This window comes from Myotis daubentonii, chromosome 7 (assembly GCF_963259705.1).
Source record: "Myotis daubentonii chromosome 7, mMyoDau2.1, whole genome shotgun sequence".
NCBI classification, from domain to species: domain Eukaryota; kingdom Metazoa; phylum Chordata; class Mammalia; order Chiroptera; family Vespertilionidae; genus Myotis; species Myotis daubentonii.
Window position 1 is genome coordinate 9,809,586 of NC_081846.1, and position 15,772 is coordinate 9,825,357.

Sequence of the window (15,772 nt, forward strand, 5' to 3'; positions counted from 1 at the left end):
AAATTTCCTTTCACTGCCCTAACAAATTACTACTCTAAGTTAAGTGGCTTTAAACAATACCAATTTATTATCTTACAGTTTTAGGGTCAAGTCTGCAAGGGGTCTCACTGGGTGGAAACCAAGGTGCTGGCAGGTTGGTATTCCTCCTGGAGGCTCTAAAAGAAAACCCGTTCCATTGCCTATTTTTCTCCATCTTCAAAGCCAATAATTGCATCACTCCAACCTCTGCTTTTATCGTCACATCTCCTTCTCTGACACTCTGACTTCCTCTTTCACATATAAGGACCTTTATTGTTACCTGTGGCCGGGCTAGATCATCCCGGGTAATCTGTCACGGTCAGCTGATTAGCAAACATAACTTCATCTGTAAGCTCAATTGCCCCCTGGCAAGTAACAGAACATGGTCACAGTTTCCAGGGATTAGTGTACAGACATTTTTGGGGAACCATTATGACGCCAACCACATTCATCACCTCTGTTACTTCTCTGAGTTCATCTCCCACCACTCTACCTTCACGTCCTCCATTCCCACCACACTGGTCTCTTTGCTTTCCTGGAAAAGGCGAGGTGTGCCAAGCGAGTTCCTGCTCACAGCCCTTGTACTTGCTGCTCCCTCTGAGAGGAGTACTTGGCCCAGATGGCAGTGTGGCTCCCACTGCTCCCTTTACAGAGGGACTTGCCCTGATCTCCATACATGAAATCATGACTGTCAACTCTAAGAGAGCAGAGGCTCTGTTGTGTTCACTGCTGTTTCTCACACCTGGAAAAGTGCTTAGCAAATAACAGATGCTCAATAAATATATTCCAAATAAACAGAATACAAAGACTCATGCAAAGACAAAATTAAGTTATATTTATAAGCTTATAAAATATTGGTAAATTTTTAAATCTGTAAGTAAAAACAGAGTTGCAATTTGTAAACAATCTTAGACACAGGAAAGAAACCCGTAAAAGGGTGAAACCACCAATGGGAGGCTCTTTGCCTTTAACGGGCATCAAGAACTGTGCCCTTTTAGGGCAGGACACAGTTGTCAGGGCACCTTAGCTGAGAGCTCATTTGCGGTGATTCTACAAGCTGTGGGTGCAGAGGGCCATAGAATCTATCTGTAGGATCTGAGGTTTGGGGGACATCACAGTGGATTCTCTGACATTCCTGGCAGCAATGAGTTCAAGCCGCAGGCAAGGGTGTGAAGGCCAAGGAAGGAGATTGTTTTATTCACGTACCTCAAAGCATTCCCGCCCCGTGCACATGCAGATACTTACTTTGGGGAGACAACAGGTTTTGTTGGTGGTTGGACATAATTTTGTTTTTTTGAAGCTGGAGGAAGAAGAGTTAGCCTGAAAGGAAAAAACAGACAGCAAAAAGGGAAAACTGGAAATTCCGAACACTGTTTTAGCACTCCCAGATGAGGTACGTCTCCACAGGGACCCCGAATTAGAATACATGGGCTGACAACAGAGGATCTTTGGCAGCCTCAGGCTGAAGACCCTGGCACTTGCTCACTGTCCTAGGGGGTCCCCGGTTGGCAGCACAGTTTGCCCCCAGTTCCCAAAGCTCTTGGTCCCATATGGAGGGGCAGCTGCCATGGGGCCCTTTGGTTGGAAGCCCTCCTCTCTCTGCTCAATCATCTCTGAGATTCCTCACGTACAATGACACTAAGCCTAGCCGGACTGGCTAGAGCAACGTGCAGCTAACAGGCCGACAGGGAAAGCCGTGTAGAGCTAGGCTGTCTGGCCCCCTTGGGATCTTGGCTACCAAATTGTTTTGGGAATCTTGTGAGAGAAAGAAGGCTGCAAATGGGCCCCAAGCCCCCAGGCCCTTGCCCATCCCAGGTAATGCTTACTTGGGCTTCCCTGTGGAGGTCTTTTTTGGTGGCTGAGGGGTCTTGATTAGCTTCCGTGGTTCCAAGTTCCAGGGGTCCCAGCAGGTGCAGTAGATGAGAGGGTTGTGGTACATGGTAGGAGGTCTGGGGCAGTCTTGGCTGCTAGGTCAGGAGGCCCTTGCTGAAATAGGGGGGGGGGGGGGGCGGGAGAACAGCAGAGTCACACCATCCAGTCAAAGCAACAATGCAGAGAGACAAGCTGGGAAGAACCCGGGGAAGGTCCAAAGCACAGATGGTAGATTCTGGAGGCTGCTGATCTGGTTCAGGGTCTTGACTATAGAATCACACCTCTTTCCTTGCCATCTCAGGCTGGACTTGAAAGCAATTTAAAATTTGCTCTAACTGAGTGCTTACTGTGAGCCAGGTATACAGTAAGTGATCAATTATTCTTTCTTTTTAAATATATTTGTATTGATTTCAGAGAGGAAGGGAGAGGGAAAGAGAGAATCATCAATGATGAGAGGGAATCACTGATCGGCTGCTTCCTGCAGGCCCCACACAGCGGATAGAGCCCACAACCTGGGCATGTGTCCTGACCGGGAACGAGCCATGACCTCCAGGTTCACAGGTCGGCGCTCAACCACTGAGCCACTCTGGCTGGGCTTAACTACCTGTTTACAGATGAGGATACTGAGGCTCAGAGAGCTCATGGAGGTAGCAAGTTACAGAGTAAACAGTCTTCCTGACTCCTAAGCCCTTGCGCTTTCATCAGGTCACATTAACTCTCACTGAAGTAAAGAGAAATCCCTATGGCGGGTCCTGCACAGGGACTTTCCACACAGAACTTGGGTGTGGAAAATGAGCTCTGTTATTCAAATTAAACTGGATCTCCCAGTTTCTCATTCCTGGTCACCTGCCTGAGTCACGGTCAAAACGCTGCCTTTTTGGCCCTGTAAAAAAAAAAAAAAATCACACACAAAAATCCCCATTATGAAAGCTTGCGTGAAAAACAACTACCAGATAAACATGATCACACACGATGACACTTATTATCCCTTCCCCACCGCTCCCCCCTCCCCCACTGAATCCCACTAAAATGAGAGTGCAGGATTAAAATAGGCTCAATTTCATAAAAGCGAAAGAGAATGGGAGAGGAGACAGTGCCGCACAGGTGATGTCAGAACACACTTGGCACAGTAACTTCCTCACTGAGCACACCACAGGAAGCTACAGCGTATATGTCTGCAAAGGGGGTATGAACCAGGAGCCAAATCCCAAGACTCAGAACTTGGAACTGGGACATTATCTGATGGGACATATGGGCATTTCCCAGGTCTGTTAGACCCTTGGGAAGTCAAATAATGCTCCGACCCCCCTAAAACACAAAAATCTCCGGAACCTGTGAATATGCTACCTTTTTGTGCCAAAGGAGCTTTATAGCCATGCTTAAGTTAAGGGTTTTGGGACGGGGAGATTATCTGGATTATGAGTGTGAGCCCAAGGTGATCACAAGCATCCTTATAAAAGGAAGTTGGGGTGTGGGGGTCAGAGTCAAAAAATGGTCAGGTCAGAGTGACCAAGAACGGGCCATAAGCCAAGGAAAATGGGCAGCCTTTAGAAGCTGGAGAAGGCAAGGAAATGATTCTCCTATAGAGCCTACCGAAGGAAGGAGGTCTTGCCAATACCTTGATTTTAACCCATTTGCAGATTTCTGGTTTCAGGATGGTAAGATAATAAATTGATGTGTTTTTTTCTTGTTGTTTTGCTTTTAAAAATATCTTTTATTGATTTTTTACAGAGAGGAAGGAAGAGGGAGAGTTAGAAACAACGATGAGAGAGAAACATCGATCAGCTGCCTCCTGCACACCCCCCACTGGGGATGTGCCCGCAACCCAGGTAACATGCCCTTGACCGGAATCGAACCTGGGATCTTTCAATCCACAGGCAGACACTCTATCCACTGAGCCAAACCGGTCAGGGCTTGATGTTGTTTTAAGCCACTGAATTTGCGGTAATTTGTCACAAAGCATTTGAAATAATAATTAAAAACAAACAAACAGAAAATTTAGAAAAAACTGGGGGGAAGACAATGAAGGGAGGATGAACAAGTGTTAAATCCTCATCTACCATAGCAGGAAGTCAATGGAGAATGTCTAAAAATTAACAAATGGGGTAGAGATAAACTATTTAGAAGTGTGAAGCTAAGTTCCAAAGTAGTAGCTAAAAATGTTGAAAATAATGGCCCCTAGAGAGCACACTGAGGAGCAGAACTGAGAAGAAGGGCGGGGCGGAACCTGCAACTTTTCATTAATGAATGTGTAACACAATTTGATTTTCAAATGCCAGTGGGTTATTTGATAAAAAAAATTAAATCTACCACCAAACAACATGTTATGGGAGCCCAGAGACCAGTAGCAGCAGTACAATGACAGTAGATTTAACTCCCACTGCTAAGTCAGTGACTGGTTTCCACTAGTACACTGGAATAAATCTGTTTAAGAAATCAGCTGAAAAATGAAACACACATTTTTTTCTCTAACATGACTGCTGCTTGAGAAACCCAGATAGGTGGTCTAATGACTTTTAGAGCTAAAGGGGACCTTAACATTAAACCCATTTTACAGATGATGAAACTGAGACTCAAAGGCCTGCAGCGACCCTGGGACCCTTCAGGGCTCGTTTAGCAGCACAAACAGGTACGGTTAGCTCCTGCTGAGAGTACCATGCAGATGCGGGGGTGGGGGGTGGGGGTGGGGGTGGGGGTGCCCAACACCTGCACCTCGCCCTCAGGAAGCGTGCAGGTCCCCGGGGTTCTCGGCAGGGGAACCCAGCGAGCGGTGCAGCAGGGCAGGCAGGGTGGAGAGAGGGGCAGGGGTGTGCAGGCGGGGCAGGTGCGGGAGCGGCCGGCGCCCCTGTGGAGTAGAGGAGGCCAGAAAGGAGGCCGGGAGGCTGGGGGAACAGCCAAGACCTGCGGCCAGGCAACAAGGCCGCGGATCTAGCCGTCTGTGCCCCCCTGTGTTCGGGGCCCGACGGGGAGATCTCAGCGGACGGGATGGGGCACCCCCGGCGAGGAGACCGTGCCACCGGGGCCAGAACCGCGGGGAGCATCGGAAAGGCGGCGGCGGCAGCAGCGAGGCAGCAGCCCTGCTTCTGCTTAGGCTCGGCGTCCGCTCCCTGTGCGCACAGGGGCCGGTCCGGGGCCGAGGCGAGAGGCGAAGGCCGTCAGCTCCCCGAACTGCCGCCTTCCCGCCGCCATTCCTCGCCTGCGCCTCTGGCCCGGGCCCTTCTCGGCGCCGCCCTGTGTCCGGCGAGGCAGCTTGTCCGCAGTGAGAATCTGGTATTTGTTGCTGAACTAAGAAACTGGGAGAGTGTAACCTCAGGAACCGGCTCACCAAGGAGAAGCTGATCGTCAGATGAACTGCAAAAACGTAACGGCCATGACAACAGTACGGACAATATTAAACGTTAGGACTTAAAAGGGCCGGCCGACCAGCCGCGCCGCTTACGGAGCCTGAAGACACCGCCGCACCCGACGTGGGAGGCGGCGGCTGTGAGCGGCGCCCAGCGGAGCCCGCGGGCAGAGCGGAAGCAGCGCCTGTGGGCCACACTTCGACAAGCGGCTACCCCACCCCCGCCTCCTGAGCCTGGCAGACGCGCTCAGGGCCGCGGGGCGTGGACTTGCGGATTTGCGCAGGCGCAGGTCTCGGGCGTGAGCATGTCACTTGGGCGCAAGCACGTCTTTCCCGCGCTTACGTCCCTTACCTCTTACGTCCCTTGGGCGCACGCACGTCTTTCCCGCGCTTACGTCCCTTACCCCTTACGTCCCTTGGGCGCACGCACGTCTTTCCCGCACTTACGTCCCTTACCCCTTACGTCCCTTGGGCGCACGCACGTCTTTCCCGCGCATACGTCCCTTACGTCCCTTACGTCCCTTACGTCCCTTGGAGGCTCTGAGGCAGGATATCCGGGGAGAGCGCGGTGGGGAGAGTGATAGGACTAGAGAGAAGACGGAGCAGGCTACACCCTTCTTCGAGGGAGGGCGATGAGGGAATTGGAGGCAAAAAAAAAAAAAAAAAAGCAACAACACGCAAAACAAACCCACAAGACCCCAAAATGCGTAGGTATTTTACGGTGCAACTACCCAATGGGGTTTTACTAGATTTTGATTGACCATTGAAAGCCTATGGAAACCTGAAGAAATGCTCATGAACAAGGATATGAGATGGCACGTGTGCAATGGATACAATGATGTAAAAGTATGTACCTACACAGAAAAGGGTTAGAAAAGAATATACTAAAAATGAAAATTGGGCTGGAATGTCAGGATTATGACACTCCCCCCCCCCCTCCCCCCCGCGCACGCACACACACAACATGGTTTAGTATAATTTTCCTTGGGCTTTGGAGTCAGGTGGGCCTGACTGCACAGAGGCTCCAAAGATTAACTTTTTCTTTCCTGAGCCGGGAGCCCGGTCCTTCCGGGAGGCCGTCCGTCCGTCCGTCCGTCCGTCCGCGCGGCTCCCTGCGGGGCACCAGCCGGTGCCGGGAGCGCGCGGCCGTGCACACCTGCCCTCAGACCCTGCCACCGAGCTTCGGAATATGAGGAACCCGGTGGCATTTGTTTACGGAAGCTTTTGTTTCTATTTAAAAAAAAAATTTTTTTTAGGGGGGAGGAGATAGGTTTATTTTGTGTGTGTTAGATTAAACTCATTGTAAAGAAAATTATAACCTGAAAGAAGTAAAGTTTATCCAAAATGCTAACACCTCAGAAGGACCACTGGCAATATTTTGGTTAGAGTCTTCTAGAATTCTCTCTAGTCTAAAGAAGGAGATTTATATAATTATTCGTAAATGGGAACAGTTTCTCCTTATAGTTTAGATAATCTTTTTTAAGTAATGAGGTTCTTTGAAGATCAGTATGCCATTTTAAAACTTGACTACTGTGGAGAAATTTTTAAATGTTCAAAAGTAGAGAAAAAAAGTGAAATGAATCTGTCACACAGGTTCAACAGTTAGCAATTTGTGGCTAATCTATTCATCGATACCCAGCCCATGCCTCCAACATCAGATTATTTTAAAGCAAATTTAAAGTAAATCTATAGTCTAAATTACATTTAAAGGAAATCTCGAAAGCAAGTCTGTGATTTGTTTGTATATCACGGCTCAATTTCTATTTTATGAACGTATCCATTCACAGTTTTGCTTTTTTAAAATTTATTTTTGTTTTTTCCCTTTCATTTTGTTTTACCCTTTACATTTTTAACCAGTTTTGCATTGATGAGCATTTTGTTTCCTGTTGTAAACAATGCCATGGTGTGTATTCTTTTGCTCAAAAAGTAAAGTCCTGCCAAAACCGGTTTGGCTCAGTGGCTAGAGCGTCGGCTTGTGGTCTGAAAGGTCCCAGGTTCGATTCCAGTCAAGGGCATGTACCTGGGTTGCGGGCACATCCCCAGTAGGGGGTGTGCAGGAGGCAGCTGATCGATGTTTCTCTCTCATTGATGTTTCTAACTCTCTCTCTCCCTTCCTCTCTGTAAAGAATCAATAAAATATATTTAAAAAAAAAAAAAGTAAAGTCCTTTCTCTCCAAACACCCACGGGGATGATACTCAAAATATGTAACAACCAGTAAGACGATCAGAATAGACATGGCTACAGGGCTGGACCAGGTCCTGGAGGACCCCACGCCCCCACCCCCCATGCCAGGCTACAGTAACCTCTTAGTTAGGAATCATGAGGAAGCTTGGGGGTGCCAGGGGAGAAGTTGGGGCAACCCAGGGGGCAAGGAGGGTATTTGGGGGTCTTGGACAATGTATACATACAACCCGTGTGGCAGTATTTCACTGTTTCAACTACTGTGCATACCAACTAAACACCAACCCTCCACTTTCAGTGTTTTTCCAAGAGGTACCACTGTTAGTATTTTTAGCGTCCTTCCAGAAATATATATAACATTCACCTAAATGGGAGCATACGTCACACCCTCTACTACACAGCCTCTTTTTGCATAAGAGGGTGTGTAGTAGATAGTTCCACATCAGCATAGACAGAGCTCCTACAGTCACAGTGGCTTGATGTTGCACTGTATGGCTCTAAGAATATAAGGATGTGTGTGTGTGTGTGTGTGTGTGTGTGTGCATGTGCGCATCATGCATGCATGTGTGATATAGGATTTTTTTCTCCCCTTTTTCCTTTCCTGCGTCTCTCCCTGATGGTTTTACCTGAGGCTCAGTGGACTGAAAGTGCCACCTGGTGGTCATCAGTGAGCCAGCTGAGCCTTCAGAAAGGTCACTGGTACTAATTAATCAGAAGAAAATAGTTATATAAAACGTCTTTTCCAAAGAACTTACCTTGGTCTGCCCAAAGATTTGTTTTTCCCATGTGGTTTCTTGCCGAGTCAAGAGTCTTAATGATATCACAATGTTAGAGAGAAACTGTTTCCTATCCACACAAAATCAAAATTCATTTTAAGTCAAATCCAGAGGTTCCAGAACTCAAGACTTTAGTGATCATTCCAAGTGACTGAAATGCCAAAGCAGAAAATGCGGAGTATGTGTAGCACAGAGAGACAGACTTCCAGGGGATCCAGTCACAGGCTTTTACAAAGGCTGAACTGGCACGGGCATGAATGTCCTTTCTAAGGACACACAGTTTAAGTCTTTCAATGTTGCAACGAAAGTCAAACTAGGGGAGAAAGTCACCCCTCTATTCAGACTGTCTTGACTTGGCCCTTCTGAGTTGTGAGGTTTGTCCTTGGTAGATGGTTGGGGAAGGTTTGTTTCTTTCATTGCCATGGAAACAGAATGGCTTCCTTTGCTCAGGCCCTCTGCTCTTAAAGAGAGAAGGCTGGAGAAGCAGCCAGTTAAGAAACTCTCCAAGGCATAAGATAAAATACACGTTAGATACGCTTTCAGAGGAAATAGAGTTAAACAGCACTCCTAGGCTAAATTGGCCTATGACTGTAGTTGCCAGACAGAATCTATGATGGAGTTTAAGCTTCTGTCATTTGCTCGCCGAAACCTAAACTCTAACGTAGGCACTTTCTTCCTTGAATTTCAAGCTTTGAAATCTGTAAGTGCAAATCCCCAAGGGCAGGAGTCATTCTCAGTTGCTGGGAGTTCAGATTTTTCCCCTCTAAGGCTGCTTTTTCTCATCATAGAAAAAAATACGCTTATTATAGACCAGTAGCTTTCATTTTATTTTACTGCAATCCAAAAGAAATATATTTTAGCCCAGCCGGTATGAGCATCAACCTATGAACCAGGTGGTCACCGTTGGATTCCCGGTCAGGGCACATGCCCGGGTTGTGGGCTTGATCCCCATTGTGGGGCGTGCAGGAGTCAGCCAATCAATGATTCTCTCTCATCATTGATGTTTCTATCTCTCTCTCCCTCTCCCTTCCTCTCTGAAATCAGTTTTTTTTTAAAAGAAATATATATTACACACTTTCTAATAAGTTGTATGAAATTATACCATTGTTACATACTGTTCTTGTCTATTTTTTCCTTTTATTTAAAATGAAAGTTGATTATAAATCTACTTTGATGTCATGATCCACTGATGGGTCACAGCCCAGTTTACAAACATTGATATAAACTCGTCCATTCATTCTACTCCACATTATTATCTACTGTGTGCCAGGCACTTTTGTGAGGTGGGGAATATACATCAGTTCCTGTGCTCCATTGAGCTTAGAGATTAGTGGGGGAAACACAATACATTCAACAAAAGCACAATGAGGCTTGCAAACCAGATGCAGTGGGAGTGTATGGCATGATTTCTCTCCTAATGAGACAAGTTTTAATCAGAGAAGGGATCTGACTAGTTTTGCATATTAGAACCATCATTTTGACTGCAATGTAGAGAAACAATTGGAGAGGCCAAGACAGGCAGGGAAACCAAATTAGTGGTCTAATGAGGCTCAGTGGTGGCCTTAACTGTGGGAACAGCAGTGGGATGCAACCAGATGTTGGGGTGAGGAGGCAACGCTGACTCCTTGGTTTCTAACTTAAACAACTGAGTAGTTGGCAGTGCCATTTATTGAGATGGCAGAGTCTGGGGATAAACAGGCTCAGGGGAGTAGAGCCCCACTTCAGGCTTGGACATGTTGAGTTTGAGATGCCAGCAAGACATCACCCAAGTGGTGATGTCTATTACATGTGTGGGAATTCCAAAGAAGAGTGTGGGCTGGAAACACCTTAGGAGTCTTCAAAGTAGATATTTAAAGCCAAGAGAGTGGATGCCATCACCCAGGGAAAGGGTGTTGTGTAAGAAGAGAAGACAAAGCCTTGAGGAACACCCAATATTCCTAAAAGTGTGGGCCGGCTGTCAGTTCTAGCATGTACAACTATCACTTGAATGAAAGTGGCTTAAATCAAAGAGGTTCATTAATTCCATGAACTACAAAGTATGGAGGGAGTGCTACCAGAATGGAAGCAGACGCTGCAATGTCATTGAAGAACTGGGTTCTGTTCATATTTCTGTCATGCAACCTCAGTGTGCTGAGGGGAGCCTTGTGCTTGCCACAACTCTAAGCACCATGAGCAGACTAGCTGGGGACAGCCTCTAAAAGCTCAAAGGGGGGGAAAGAAGTTACAGGGAACAATGGATAGATTTGACTAGTCACCTAGTCAAGTCCATCTCCAGCTAGAGATTGGATATTTAATTTGAGTCTGTTTTATATTTAAGCGTTTTGTTATGATATAAAGAGCAGGATTTGGGTCTTATGTGGATAGTGTTTAAAAACAAAGCTACAAAAGAGGCAGGTTCCGAAGGAAAACCCCAGGCACTGACTTGGCCGAGGCATAGCACTAATTAACACGACTTCGGGATTCTTCCCTCCTACTCCTTTTAGATACTAGTACAACTTTGTCAGCTCCAAAACAGAAGAGAAGAAAATGAAGGCTTTTAAGGGGGCTAAGTGTTAACTGCTCTTCTCTGGTTGAATTTAGGGAACTTTGGCATTGCATAAAAGGCTCCTTTCTTTCCAAAGGCCCAGGAAGAGGACTGCTGCTACTAACATTAGTATTTTGCTGAGAAGGCAAGAAAAAGAAAATTTTAATAAATATCTTGAGAAAATACAGTAAGATCTGTTTACTACTTATGACTATTGGTTTGTTGTGTGTTGGCTGTACCAAAAAAACAAAATGGAAAGACTTCATGCAGGACTTTCAGTGAAAAGAACTGGGACTAATTACACAGGAAGACAAATGAAAATTTAAGAAGATACTCGTGTTTATTATCTGATTTACATTTGACAAAGCAAAGGTAGGTGCAACAAAGAGCTGTTTGACAAAGTCAAGCCCCAGATATCAAACAACAGTATTTCCCTGGCTGCCCCAGAGCGCAGGTTGCCACTCCTAGGTAGCTGTGCTCCACAATGCAAACCACGCAGTGTAGACATTATGGTGCCGCACTTGGAGTATAGGCCTGCAGGCACTCGACCTCAAAGGAGTGGACCATTAAACACTCAAGAGCTCTAGTTCAGATGTCAAAAGTCAATGTTAGTACCAACAAGTACTACTAATTATGTACTAGAGTGATCAGAAAAGCAAAACAGGCTTTGAATACCCTATATAATATACCTTCATAAAGAAGCTCTTGTTATGAGCTGCCTCTAACTTATTTCCTCCCTTTGTCAAAATCTGTTTATTCATGTTAAATCAAGGACATATAGTATAAAACTTTTAAAAAACTAACAATGGCCATTACCTTTTCCTTAAGACGCATGCCTAAGGCTATTTACAGAAGATTTGAAATCATAATTCAGGAGACCCTTTAATTCTGAGCTTAGGAAGGTATCCTTCCTACTATATAACAGGATACTCAGAAATACCTGAGGTATAATCACTGAGAACCTTCTTAAAGGAGGGAAAAAACAAAAGACTGGAATTTCCTATACTGGCATAAAAGTACATACACAGTTGATATAAAAAAACTAAAATGTTTAAAGCGTAACAGATAATTGAGGAGGAACTTGCTATAAGGCTCCATTTCTTCTTACTATACTTTGCACATAAGTTTGGTATAACAGATTCTCAGGCTGTACCAAAAATAATTTCAGCAAACAGTAAAACCCAATTCAAGACACAATTCATTTCTAGGGACAAGCATGCACCAGTATACAATTATCATGTTTCTTGGTGGAACAGCAACATCAACCTAATTTTCAAAAGCTTACGTCTGGTTCTCCTTAATCAGATGTGCCTCACTTGGCTGTGACCACACCCTTACCCACCTCCCAAGTGATCATTTTAGCATTGGTTATAAAAAAGTATAGTAAGGATACAGAACACTCCAAAATCTTAACTTACAGATGCTTAATTTAGAGATATTTATATAATAGACATAAATATCATAATTTAACATTTTGTACTACTCTATGGGCCTACATTTTCTTACTTCCTGATATCTCTTAGGATCTGGCAACAGGAAGATTACTTTCTTAGAGAAAAAATAAAAAAGCTTTAAGAACCAGCTAAAAAAAAAAAAAAAGAAGAAAAGAAATACAGAAAACACACTGCAAAACTTCCAAAATAGCTCACCTGCTAAGTCTTAAGCGTGAAGACTTCTGAGTTTCTGCTGTGGTGTCTGCATAACTGGGACCTCGTAAGTGGCCCAAAGTCCTAGAAATGGCACTAATGGCCAAGACCAATGGCCCAAAGAAGACACTGTGATGTTACCGGACCTCCTGGAGAATAATCTCCCAGCCAACGACAACCTCACATTCAAAAAGCAAAAGCCTTGACTCCCCCATTAAAAAGTTCATTCTATAATTTCACAGATATCTAGGAAAAGGCAGATATGTTTTAATTATTTTTTATTTAAAAAATCAGTCTCAAAGCAAGCACCTGGGTTTTACTTCAGCTTATAATAAATAATTTAATGTGCCTGAGAATTTTTGTGCAAATACATGTCATCTTCCATTAAAAATATGCATAGCACACTTTGGAAAGAGTTTAGTTGCCAACTGTACTTGTTAAAAAAGTGTACAGTTGTAAATATACAATATTCTCTAATTCCTACTGATTGTACTTCTGATTTAACCTCGTCCAGCCTCCAAGGAAAGTCAATTATGTTCACATTCCTTGGCCACCACTCTTATCCAGAAATATTCTGGAAAAAAGTTATGTTGGTTCCAATTTACCCATATTTCCTTCTTAAAAATAAATCCTACCTCCCACAATGTTGTGTTTCTTTTGGATGTTGTATAAAAATACAAATTTAAAAAATGAACTTATTAATCACAAATACAAAAGGAATTTGGGTGGTGTTTGGGCTCCCAGAGACTCACAGGCCTGCAAATAGGAAGCAAAAAGACTCTACTGTTGTGATTTTATGAGAATACCTCGCTTGCTAATGCTGAGAGCTTGCCATGTGATGAAGGCGTAATCTAACCAGACATCAACAGAAAACAGAAAAGCCACCTCACTGGTGTTTCAGTAAAGAGACTGATTACCCCAGCAACCTTCCAGAACAGCTTTCTCTAGGCAACAGTCAAGGCGGGTCCTTTTCTCTTCCCACCTCCTCCGATCCGGAGTGTTCTCTGCTAATACTTACCAGACGTAAATGTGCTAGCAAATTAAGTATTCCTGGTATACTTCCATATTACTGAGTTTATTTTCTGGTCACTTTTTATTTTCAAGACAAAAAACAACAACTGAAGGAGTGAATTAAACCTTTGTTCCTTTTCTGTCTCCACTCATGACCCATTCATTTATACTTTTCAATTTACTAGACCTCATTCATTAGGACCTCATCCTAATTGTTTCCAATCTTCCACTTTCCTCTTCCACATTCACAGCCCAACTGCAACATTCCTTTTCTTTCAGTAAGACCGGACTACATGTGTCAGTGCAAATCTATCCTTTATGTGCTACTTTGTATAAGAGTTGTTAACTGCTGAACCTCACTCCTCCTTCAGGTTATCCATTTTGGGTGAGGATGTGCAAACTGAGGTGCCAAAACTACCCATCATGATTGGAAGACTCTGATTTCTCCTCAATCCACTCAATAAATTGCTACCTGAATTTAAATAAACAGTAGAGTCTGGTCTTCGAAGACCAATTTCTGCCTCTTGGCTTCTTCCATGTTCCTGGGCATCAGGGGTCTTGATCACTCTGGCTATGCCTAGCCTCTTCAGCCTGTCTACTAAGTTCATCTTCAACTGGCCAACATCAGGAGGGTTCCGGGAAGGTCTCAAGCCATACATCTCCTGGAGGAATGTTTCGGCCGGTCGTGAGGCCAAAAAATTTTCAGAGATATGTACTGGAGGCTCAAAGGGCAAAGGAGAAGGGCAAGGTGAGTGAGATGGTGAATTTGGGGGTGTGGAAGGGATATCCAGGACTTTAGGGAGAGGCTGAAGGAGGGGGTTCTCTGAAACTTGGCTGTGGTACACTTTAGCAGAAATGCCTCGCTCTTGTAGAAGTTTGGCCAAGCTCATGGTGCTGCTGCAGGTTACAGTGGAATCTCGTCGGTTGGTGACTGATTCTCCAATGCTGACTCTATAGGATGTAGCAGGAGAATTCACTGCCGTGCTTGATGAACTGCTACTGCTACTTCCACAGGATAACGAGCTTAAAAAAAAATGCAGGAGAGACAGTTTAAGAATAAAAAGCCATCTCCAATTCTCCAAATCAGTATTTAAGTAATTACAGTAGTTATTCACAGTAAATATAGAGGAACTGAACTGAACTCTGTGGTAGAGATCTGAGGAATTAAAATTTTGATGTTACTTCAATGATTGGCTAATTTATAATTTGAAACATCTCATAGGATATGAAAGTTTACCGTACTCTTAGTTTAATTCTTAAATTTTAACTATATATCTATGGGAATATAATTAAATTTTGTGATAGAAATCAATTTAAATATTAAAGAAAGTAACCTCTAAAAATTTTTATAAATACATCCACTCCATAAAGTGAAATATGCCGAGATAGCAATCCATAAGTAAACAATGGACTTTTTATTATTTTTTTTATTTCAGAGAGGAAGGGAGAGGGAGAGAGAGAAACATCAATGATGAGAAAGAATCATTGATGGGCTGCCTACTGCATGTCCCCTATTGGGGATTGAGTCCACAACCTGGGCATGTGCCCTTGACCGGAACTGAACCCAGGACCTTTCAGTCCACAGGCTGACATTCTATCCACTGAGCCAAACCAGTTAGGGCAACAATGGACTTTTTAAAAAACACAACTTTTCATAATTAAATCTAAGATGCTCTTCTAAAGAGAAATTTATTTCTTTTTAACCTTTCAATTTTATATTATTGAGAACAAATAAAATTCTGTTAAATCTGAATTTTCAGGAATGTTAGTTCCAAACAGTAGTATAAGGACATCATGGAACACATTTTTCTCAACTTTGACTTAGAATACAGGTTTCTGGGAAATTAAAAATAATTAAAAGCTTTAACAGCTATTAGAATGTTTCTTCCAATTTTGTTTTGTTAAAAGGAAAAAAAAACTGAATAAGAAATGGTGATAGAATGGGGAGAATATTTCTTTAGTCAATTTCCCTCCTTGATCAAATGTTACTGTATTTAACAGATAAACTTTTACTTCAACAGAAAAGACTCAGTATATCAAGATATCACGGTTTTTAAAGATTCTGAACAAAATGCAAGCCTAGGATCACTAAGTAAACTTTCCAAAGTACCAACTTGTATAAAAGAAGCAAAATGCAAATAACTGACTGCTTGGTTAAACTAAAAACCTCTAAACGGATGAGGTCTATATACTGTGCTGCCAGAGTCCCTGCTTAATGCAGAATATCCCTGTCCTTCCCCAAGTTGTACACTTCATATGATGGTATCAACCTGAATTGAGAGTCCCCCCAGGAACCAATTTTATAAAATTTACCTTGTTGAATATAAGAACAATGTAAAAAAATTACAGATGTCTGTTCATTACAGACTTTATTGAGATCTTTACTGGATATCACCCAAA

The 15,772-nt window shown here is 43.8% G+C and overlaps 2 protein-coding genes across 3 annotated transcripts in view; both read right to left on the minus strand.

Moving 5' to 3' along the window:
- Positions 1 to 5,588, minus strand: part of FLACC1 (flagellum associated containing coiled-coil domains 1) — a 41,954-nt gene extending 36,366 nt beyond the window's left edge. Inside the window, exons 1-3 of the mRNA XM_059702793.1 lie at positions 5,216 to 5,588; positions 1,845 to 2,004; positions 1,264 to 1,338 (exon numbers count right to left, since the gene is read on the minus strand). Coding sequence (XP_059558776.1) covers positions 1,264 to 1,338; positions 1,845 to 1,957 — 188 coding nt within the window. The 5' untranslated portion in view covers positions 1,958 to 2,004; positions 5,216 to 5,588. The remainder of the gene's footprint in view (positions 1 to 1,263; positions 1,339 to 1,844; positions 2,005 to 5,215) is intronic.
- A 5,442-nt stretch (positions 5,589 to 11,030) lies between these two features.
- TRAK2 (trafficking kinesin protein 2) overlaps positions 11,031 to 15,772 on the minus strand; it is a 62,181-nt gene continuing 57,439 nt past the window's right edge. For both annotated transcript variants that reach the window (XM_059702775.1, XM_059702776.1), the window contains one exon: positions 11,031 to 14,395. In XM_059702775.1, coding sequence (XP_059558758.1) covers positions 13,729 to 14,395 — 667 coding nt within the window. In that variant the 3' untranslated portion in view covers positions 11,031 to 13,728. The remainder of the gene's footprint in view (positions 14,396 to 15,772) is intronic.